At 41.2% G+C, this 10,000-nt stretch overlaps 1 protein-coding gene across 1 annotated transcript in view; it reads right to left on the reverse strand.

Annotated features, from left to right (window-relative positions):
* itgav (integrin, alpha V) overlaps positions 1 to 8,656 on the reverse strand; it is a 71,125-nt gene extending 62,469 nt beyond the window's left edge. Inside the window, exons 1-2 of the mRNA XM_028590306.1 lie at positions 8,175 to 8,656; positions 3,061 to 3,191 (exon numbers count right to left, since the gene is read on the reverse strand). Of these exons, the coding sequence (XP_028446107.1) occupies positions 3,061 to 3,191; positions 8,175 to 8,347 (304 nt within the window). The 5' untranslated portion in view covers positions 8,348 to 8,656. The remainder of the gene's footprint in view (positions 1 to 3,060; positions 3,192 to 8,174) is intronic.
* Positions 8,657 to 10,000: the final 1,344 nt, after the last annotated feature.

Raw genomic sequence — 10,000 nt, forward strand, 5'->3', positions numbered from 1 at the left:
TTACAAGCTCGCCTCAGCTTGGCTTGCAGACAACTCATGTTTGTTTTTTTACTTCACAAAACTTTATTATTCAAATACAGATGCACATACATGAAAAAGGGGCGCATGGAATTTTCATTAAAGAGATTTTAAGTCATTGTAAATGTTCATGAGTCCAGATGGCTTTCTTATTTGTCAGTCCTATTAAAAGTTAAAAAATAGAATTCCATGTCATTTTTAAATGTATATTCGGTTTTCTTTCAGACCATTTATATTTATGGATATTTTTTTTTTTTTTTAAATAAAATTAAAAGATTCTAAATGAAAACATGGCATTTTATCCAAATCAAAGCTCGCCTTGGACGTAGCATACAATACTGACTCAAGTGATTCAAGTGACTCGCACAACCCGGATCAGTTTAGTCAGAAGAACCTGAATCCTAAAAAAGGAATCGAGTTTGCCAGGCCTACTGTAGAGATATCCCAAAATCATCGTGAGTGAGGGAATAATGGGAAGGGTTTAATAAAAGGAATTCTATTCTTTTTGTTTTCCATATTCTCGCTCTCTTTTAGCTGCGTTTTTTCCCTTCCCAACAATGTGAAACAACAAATAACACCTAAAATATCTTTGCTGTTTTGTTTCAAGTTCAGACAGACACAGGGTCCACACCCCACACATTCCCTGAATGTGTCCCGACACGAGATAACAGCAGCTGTCTGAGCTGAACCTTTAGGATTCCTCCAGTGATAACGCTGCTTTATGAGAGGGAAATCACCAACTAACTGACCCATTACCGTAGAGTTACTACTTGTTTGCAATCCTAACCCTTGACTTCTCCTCCTGGGTCAAAATTAAGCCTTTTGTTTTATTTTTTAAAGACAGTTTTTTCCAACATTTTGCTTACTTTTTCTGACGCTTATTAACACTAGTTTTACACTTCTTTATGGAATTCATGGTCAATGAACTTCATTTATATGAAATTATCTACCTTACAGTGTGTGTGTGTGTGTGTCTCTGTGTGTGTGTGTTAGTCATTTTGACTAATATTTAAGATCAGAGGAACGTATGTTGATGGCTAATAACAGATATGCCATAGTTTAGTCAGGATAATGCTATAAAATTAAATAAAAACACAGTGATCTGATCCTTAATTTCAGTTGCAAAGAGCGTTTAATGGAACCATCCTTGTTATTTTTGGGTAATTTGGTTGAAAGAAACCCATATTTCTGATGTAGAAACTTTGAAAAAGGGTCTTTGACCCAAGGACAACAGGAGGGTTAAAGTTTTCATATTCTAGTTATAGTACTTATTATTTTAATAATATAATATTGCCACCAAAGCTTCAAATAATCTCGGCAGACGTTAGCTTTCTTCCAAGTCGACTATTTAGACAAACAGCTCTACCAAAAACGTCACCGCGGTGGATCCATTCTAAAACTTGTCAGTTCTGTCAGCTCATGGTCCTGATATCATTAAAACGGTGAGTGGGTAAGTGGAATATTTCATTCTATACTTATGGTTTTGGTTTCCCTGTGAAGAATTTCTTGTAAAATTCATATTGAAGACCTGTTGTAGCTGTTAAGCGCCCTATAGTTCCTCAAGAAATACAGTTCAATCACAACTGAAAAAAATGCCTCATTAGCTATGTTTCCATCGACCCGTTTTTATCCGAATTAAGTGATATCGGATGAAAAATGCCGTCATGGAAACAGTAAAATCCGATTGAATTTCATGAATATCGACTCAAAGAAAATACGTTCGGTCTCATCGGATTTTCTCTTGATTGAGATATATATATACAAATATATATATATACGGCTTATGCGATAAACGCTGATGGAAACGTTATTTGCCGAATAAATAATGAATTGCGATTAAGTTTTAGGTCATTTTATGGTTGCAACCCGGAATAAAACGAAGAAGAAGAAGTTTCAGTTCATTTCCGCCCAGTATTTCCGCTCTGTTTGCACACATGACAGGTGTCAACAAAAGTGGACCAACGAGGAGACAAGATACTTTTTTAATTTAATTTACCAGAAAAATATAACTGCTATTTTAGATAAATCTAAGAAACGCCATCATTTATCAGGAGCTCGCGAAGGAAATGACCAACAAAGGTTACGACGGGGACATTCTAAAACGCTTAACGTGAAAAAGCTTAACGTGGTTAAATGTACCTAAACAACGATCAATCATCACCAGATGTATCCTGGTCATATCTCGTCATGAACACTTAAGCCTGTCAAAAAAACTAAATCGAAATCCAACGATTTTAGAAGTTATCTCACGTTAATGTTTTCTTCATCAGTGGCCGTATGGCGAGGAAAGCTTAACGTGGTTTAATGTACCTAAACAATGATCAATGATTACCAAATTTCTCTCTCATATTACCCATCATAACCACGGAAAAACTGTCAAATAATCCAACCCAAAGTCCAATTATTATGGACCTTATCTGACATAAAGCGTTTCTGCTTCAGGGCAGCGGAGTGGCTGGGGGTTGACTCTCCACGGCTCTCACTGGCTTTATAAGTCCTAATGTGAAAAAGCTTAACGTGGTTTAATGTACCTAAACAACGATCAATCATCACCAAAAAAAAAAATCCTCTTCTATACTGCTTCATAACCACTTAAAACGGTGAAATTGCGTTGTCTCAAGTTCCACCTTTTAGATGAGCTGGATCAGATCCTCGGCCAAAGGCCCATCGCAGCTTCTCATATTAACAACAACTAGGCTACTACTTCTGTCTCGCAAAACTTTCACTCAAAAGTTCGCTTGAATCTTGTGCGATTCAGTGCAACAAATGAACGGAAACACCTTAAAATGTCTCAAATCAATTCCATCTACCAATTTAATCGCACACACTTTCACACTCAGCTTTATTCACAGGAGTTATTTTACCAAACTTCAGATAACTCGATTGACAGGTGGATGGAAACTTAGCTTTCGTGTCTGAATAGAGGTGAATAAATATATTAGTCTGTGGGGGATTGTTGTTTGGACAGACCTGCCCCCACGGCAAAAATAAAAAAATAAAATCCTAAAAAGCAAACCCTGTTAACGGAGAGTTATTTGGTACCTGAGGTGTCGAACTGCAGCAGCTGGCAGGCGGAGGAGCTCCTCCAGGGACAGCTGTACACGGCGCCTCTCTCCACGACGCCGCCCGTAGACGAGGCGTTGGCCCGCGGCGCTCCGACCAGGACGCCCGAGCTGAGGAAGAAGAGGGGAGAGTTAAAAAAAACATTTCCAGCGGCAAAAATGGGAAACAGGAAGCCTGAACGAGTTCATTTCATTTCATTTATTTGTATAGCACAAGTAAACACAACAGAAGTTGACCACTGTGCTTCACATGACAAGAGTCAGGAAAGATAACAGAATAAAACATCCTTCAGACTAGGGATGGCCCGATACCACTTTTTTGCTTCCCGATACCGATTCCGATACCTGAACTTGCGTATCGGCCGATACCGAGTACCGATCCGATACCAGAGTGTCATATATTTTATTATGTTTAAACAGCTGTATACTACTATCTCTGTATGGATGGGATATGATTTCTATCTTTGTTGTCGGTCTGGCTCAGGTTAAACTCTTTGTGAAACATGAACAAACAAACAATGAATGCCCCAGAACTTTCTTTTATTCTCCAGTTTGACAGTCAGTTATAACGGAAAAAGAACATAAATAAACTACTTTAATGTAGATTTTCTTTAGGGCTTTATTATGAGGTATCGGATCGGTGCATAAACTCCAGTACTTCCCGATACCGATACCAGCGTTTTAAGCAGTATCGGAGCCGATACCGAGACTGGTATCGGTATATCTCTACTTCAGACAGCAGAAAACATAAAGAAAAATAAGAAATTAGAGAAATGCACGCTCCAAGAGATACAACTTTAGTTTGAGTTTAAACTCCTATAAAGAGGAGACGGGGAGACTATTCCAGCCTAGGACCAACAGCAGCGAAGGCTCGGTCCCCTCTTGACTTTAGACGCGAGCGTGGCTGGGACAGATCATAGTTGCTCGTGGACCGGAGACACCTACCAGGGACATTCAGATTTTACAGGTCGGATAAGTAAGCTGGTGCAAGACCATTTAAAGATTTAAAAACAAACAGCAGTATTTTCATATCAACTCTGTAACGCACCGTAACGCATACGTTCGTGTTTGCGAACCCCAGTCAGGAATCTGCCAGCTGCATTTTGGACCATTTGAAGCCTTGTAATAGAGAGCTGGGGCAGTCCTGCATATGAGGATTAACAATAATCCAGAGTTCGCCGAGAACGTGCTGCCGGGTCTCTCAGATTATGGTGTATGAAAGCCTCGATCCCACCAAGTAGCTCATCCAATCCGACGCCAATGCTGCTGCCAGTTCTGCGGTTGTTTACCTATTTCTTCTTCTTCTGGTCCGTAGAAAGAGCAGCGTCGGTAGCCTTTTGCTCATTAGCGCCACCGCTGTTCAGGAGAAGACTGCAGCTAGTGTCGCGCCCACCAGCGCAGGTAGAAATGGTTACGGCGATTTCATGACGTCACATATGCACGCGCCGGTTGGGCTGCTGCTACTGTAAAACACGCTTAACAGTTTACACTCTTAGATCTGGAAATAAAAAGGCAGGGTTTTCCCTCCGTTTGGCCAAGACTTAAAGGAATACGCCGACTTATTGGGACTTTATCTTATTCACTGTAACCCCCAGAGTTAGACTAGTCCATACATACCCTTCTCATCTCTTATTGGGACTTTATCTTATTCACTGTAACCCCCAGAGTTAGACTAGTCCATACATACCCTTCTCATCTCCGTGCGTGCTGTAAGGCTGTCTGATGGCTCCAGCATTAGCCTAGCTTAGCACAGATCCTGCAGGTGACTGGTTCCAACTAGCCTTATGCTCCCAATAAGTGACAAAATAACTCCAACATATTCCTATTTACATGTTGTGATTTATAGAGTCACAGCGTGTACACAAAACAATGTAACATGAGACACAGCCATCTTCTAACTGTAAACAAACCGGGAACTATATTCTCAGGCGGAAGAATATAGTACTTGGGCGGAGTGATTTGCTTTGCATTAAGCTTGTCTGAGAATATAGTTCCGTTGTTTTTTGTACACGCTGTGACTCTACAAATCACAACATGTAAATAGGAACATGTTGGAGTTATTTTGTCACTTTTGTCACTTATTCGGAGCAGTAGGATTAGTGGAACCAGTTACCTGCAGGATCTGTGCTAAGCTAGGCTAATGCTGGAGCCGTCAGACAGCGTTACAGCATGCACGGAGATGAAAAGGGTATGTATAGACTAGTCTAACTCTGGGGGTTACAGTGAATAAGATAAAGGACCAATAAGAGATGAGAAGGGTATGTATGGACTAGTCTAACTCTGGGGGTTACAGTGAATAAGATAAAGGACCAATAAGAGATGAGAAGGGTATGTATGGACTAGTCTAACTCTGGGGGTTACAGTGAATAAGATAAAGTCCCAATAAGAGATGAGAAGGGTATGTATGGACTAGTCTAACTCTGGGGGTTACAGTGAATAAGATAAAGGACCAATAAGAGATGAGAAGGGTATGTATGGACTAGTCTAACTCTGGGGGTTACAGTGAATAAGATAAAGTCCCAATAAGAGATGAGAAGGGTATGTATGGACTAGTCTAACTCTGGGGGTTACAGTGAATAAGATAAAGTCCCAATAAGAGATGAGAAGGGTATGTATGGACTAGTCTAACTCTGGGGGTTACAGTGAATAAGATAAAGTCCCAATAAGTCGGCGTGTTCCTTTAAAGCCGTTTCATGCTTCTTGCGTTGAGCGCGGTGGGGTCACCGCGGGCAGCCGCCAACCATCCGGTTTTTCATACCGGTTGCAACCATTGACATATATATATATAATGGACCAATAGACCCCGTTGCTCTGGATGGAGACCAGTGAAGGATATTAGAAGCTCTTTTCCGGTGATCTCTTGCTTTACTGAGCAGCCTCCAACTGACAGAGACAACGTAGATGTGACGTGGACAACCTGTCTGAAAGTGTGAAGTCTTCTGGTAGCTGTGAGAGAGAAATCTCAATCATTCCCAATCTCACAGAGACGGAGACTGTAGGTATATGTAAGGAGATAACACAGGCACAGGCTAATTACTGATCACTAACATGCTAGTTAACATTAGTAATTACTGATCACTAACATGCTAGTTAACATTAGTAATTAAACCTAAACAGATAATGGAAGTCCAAACTGCCTGTGAGCTTCTCCTGTACTATACGGTAATTCCTCTACTGTGTGACAGTAAGTCTCGTGGTTATGACCCAATCGTTAGCCTATTGTTATAAAAGCGTCTGCTACGGAGCCATAACGTGAGCTACAAGGTAATGGAGCCTTTTATACATTGTCGTGTTTCTTTAGAAATAAACAACAGACAAATAGAGTCTTTAAACGCTTCAGATGTAAAGTTATTTACTGTCAAGTGACTCTCAGTACAATGGGGGCTGAGCTTCATAACTCTGCTACCTAAGTCATTTTAAAAATTAAAAACCACCGTCTAACTGTACTCCCTGGATAAATATTGTCAAATTTTTTGAAAAAAAAAAAAAAAAGCCATTTTGAGACTGACTCAAGAACGAAATAATGACGTGAACAAATAAAGATAGCGTGGCTCATTTGCGTTCAGTTAATGATTTGCATGTGTCACTTGGCAAGGGCCCCTGATCTCGTCAAGTGATGCGAGATCTGTGGCGTTTGAGGGGCCCCTAATTGGGGCCCTGGGGCAGCCGCACCCAAGCCCCCCCACGCTATCTCCGCTACTTCGCGGTGGCGTATAATCGTTTGGGACAGCCCTGTTATCATTACAACCCTTATAAGGTCTTCGGGGTGTCTAACATCTGGAACATCTGGAATAAAAGGAGGTGTGGAGGAGATCATTTGTTTCCTGTATTCCTATCTTTTTCAAACACACCGTGAGCAGGAAACAAGAACAGGAAAACTACAAGTGCTATGATGACAGATAGCTGCTCCTCTGAGACAACGTGCCAAATGGAAATGAAAAATATCAGCATTTCGGAACAAACTTTGTTCAAAAACAGCCTTAAAAAACTATTTAATAGAAGCTCAGACTCCATTACATGTCTTTGTATGGCTCAGTTTTAGTTACTTTTACGCTTGTTTCCTCTGAATGTTTAGGTTTTTAACACACCAATGTCAGCCTAACATCTCAGTGCTGCACTCAAAAGTACAAATCATGGTACTTCACTTTCTATTTATTTCATTTTATGGTACTTTATATACGTGTACTCCAGTGCATCTCACAGGGAAATACTATACTCTTCAATGCAGTATTCTTTCTGTCTCTTTCCTTTCTTCTTTTCCTGTCTTTCCATCCGTCTCTTCCTTTCCTTGTTTCTGTCTTTCCTTCTTTCCGCTCTGTCTGTCTGTCTTTCAATCTTTCCGTCTTTTGGTCTCTCTTCCTTCTTTTTGTCTATACATCTGTCTCTTTCTTTCTGCCTTTTTATCCATCTTTCTGCCTGTCAGTCTGTCCTACTTTCTTTCTTACTGTCCATCTTTCTTTCTGTCTTATCCTTTCTGTCCATCTATCCTTCTGTCTGTGTCCATCCTTTCTGTCAGTCTTCCTTTCCATCTATTTGTCTGTCTTTCCTACTTTCTGTCCGTCTTCCTTTCCATCTATTTGTCTGTCTGTCCTTTCTGTCAGTCCGTCCTACTTTCTTTCTTACTGTCCATCTGTCTGTCTCTTTCTTACTTACTTATTTTCTGCCTTCTTTTCTTTCTATTTGTCTGTCTGTCTTTCCTTCTGTCTGTCTGTCCTTTCTATCTGTCTATCCTTCTTTCTGTCTGTGTCTATCCTTTCTATCTGTCTTCCTTTCCATCTTTCTATTTGTCTGTCTGTCTTTCCTTCTGTCTGTCTGTCTTTTATGTCAGTTCATCCTACTTTCTTTCTTACTGTCCATCTTTCTGTCGGTCTCTTACTTACTTTCTGCCTTCTTTTCTTTCCTTTCCATCTTTCTTTCCTTCCTTCTTTCTATCCGTCTGTCTGTCTGTCTGTCTGTCTGTCTGTCTGTCCTCTTTGTCTTTATTTCCTACTTTCTGTCTGTCTGTATATCATTCTATCTGTCTGTCTATCCCATTAAAACATGACCTGCAGGCTCCAACATGTCGCCCCTAACCCAGCCCAGTCCCAGTCTTACTTCAGGTTGTTGGAGGGCTTGAAGAAGTCCACCGAGAAGCCGAAGTAGCTTCTCTCGGGACCGGAGAACACGGACGGTTTATCCGCATCCAGGTTGAAGGAGCCGCCGCGATGGAAACCCAAACCCAGCAGCACCATAAGTCCCAGAACCGTCCCGAATCCTCCTGCCTGCATGGCTGCTAATACTGAACCACCTCCGAGGGGTTGACCGACCAAAAACAACCGAGCAAAGATGCTGCCAGCGGAGTTAGCTAACCACCCACGGAGTCACTTTACAATGATTTCAAATCTAGCAGAAGCTCTCCTCCATAACACGCAAGGCCAAAACAACACAAGTGCGTCATAAACCGCTGCGTCCGGTGTTACCGAAGCCGTTTGTGACCGCGGAAGAAGAGCCCAGGTTCGGTCCGGTTCTCGCCGGTGGTCCGTTTGCCTGTTTTTAGCCGATGAAAGCTGGGGAAACACGGGAACATGCACGGGGAGGGGCCGCGACTGTGTATGCGTAAAAAGTGCGTCAAGTTCCATTTAAACACTGTGAGGCGTCCGGTTCGTCCCCTTCAAAATAAAAGCATCAAATAACCCCCTTCAAAACAAAAGCGTCAAAGGCTGCTACTTATAGAAAGTAAAGTACCATGATTTGTACTTTGATTGCAGCACTGAGATGTTAGGCTGACATTGGTGTGTTAAAAACATAAACATTCAGAGGAAACGAGCGTAAAAGTAACCGTCAGACTGTGAAAAGAGGACATATGAGGTGTGTTTAAGCAGCTTCTTCTTCTCTAAAGGTGCAAACTTAAAGGAAAACTGAGCCACAGAAAGACATTTAATGGAGTCTGAGCTTTTATGAAATAGTTTTTGAAGCTGTTTTTGAACAAAGTTCGTTCCCAAGTGCTGATATTTTCATTTCCATTTCAGTGGAACATCTTTATCTTTCAGAATAGCACATTTTCCTGTTCTTGTTTCCTGATGAGGATCTGTTTTAAAAAGATAGTAATACAGCGTGTCGTGACGTGGCTGACGACAATGGCTGCTTGAGGAAGAGCTGCGCCCATCCCCGCATGATACTGACTTTGAAGCTTGACAAAGAATCCAACTTTATTTGAGTTATCGTCTGAAAAGTTGACATTATATTGCAACAAAACCAGAAGCACCACTAATCCCCCGAGAACTGGCTAACGAAGTGGCTAATGCTAGCCAGGACACAAACACACACATATATATATATATATATATATATATATATATATATATATATATATATATATATATATATATAAAATGCTTTTATTCTGAAGATCAATAAGGCTTCCTGTGTTTTCCTTATCAACTTGACGCAGCAGATTCCTGACACACAACAGGAACTTTATTCCGCCACACTGGACAGGAACACATAACAACACATGTCCTTCTGTAGGGTATTTTATTTTATTTTTGTCGTGTTATTTTTCCTACCCAGTTTTATTTACTCCCATCATGGGTCATCCTAAACCAAGTGCAATTCAGGACAGTGAAGAACCAAGTCCTGTGAGCCAATCACACATGTCCTTTTAGTCCTAAATCAAGACAGACAGGTCCAGACTTCTGAGTAAGAAATCGCAACAAGTCCCAAGTCAGAAAAAACTTAAGGTTACATTTACATTGCAACATTTTAAGTGGAGTTTTGAGCCAAAAGTGAGCAGGGGGAATGAGAGGGGGAAACGCCAGAGTAGGAGGAATGAGAGGGGGGGACGCCAGAGAAGGAGGAATGAGAGGGGGGGAAACGCCAGAGCAGGGGGAATGAGTGGGGGAACGCCAGAAATGAGAGGGGGGGAACGCCAGAGCAGGGGG

Source organism: Perca flavescens, chromosome 11, assembly GCF_004354835.1.
Source record: "Perca flavescens isolate YP-PL-M2 chromosome 11, PFLA_1.0, whole genome shotgun sequence".
In the NCBI taxonomy this organism is placed as follows: domain Eukaryota; kingdom Metazoa; phylum Chordata; class Actinopteri; order Perciformes; family Percidae; genus Perca; species Perca flavescens.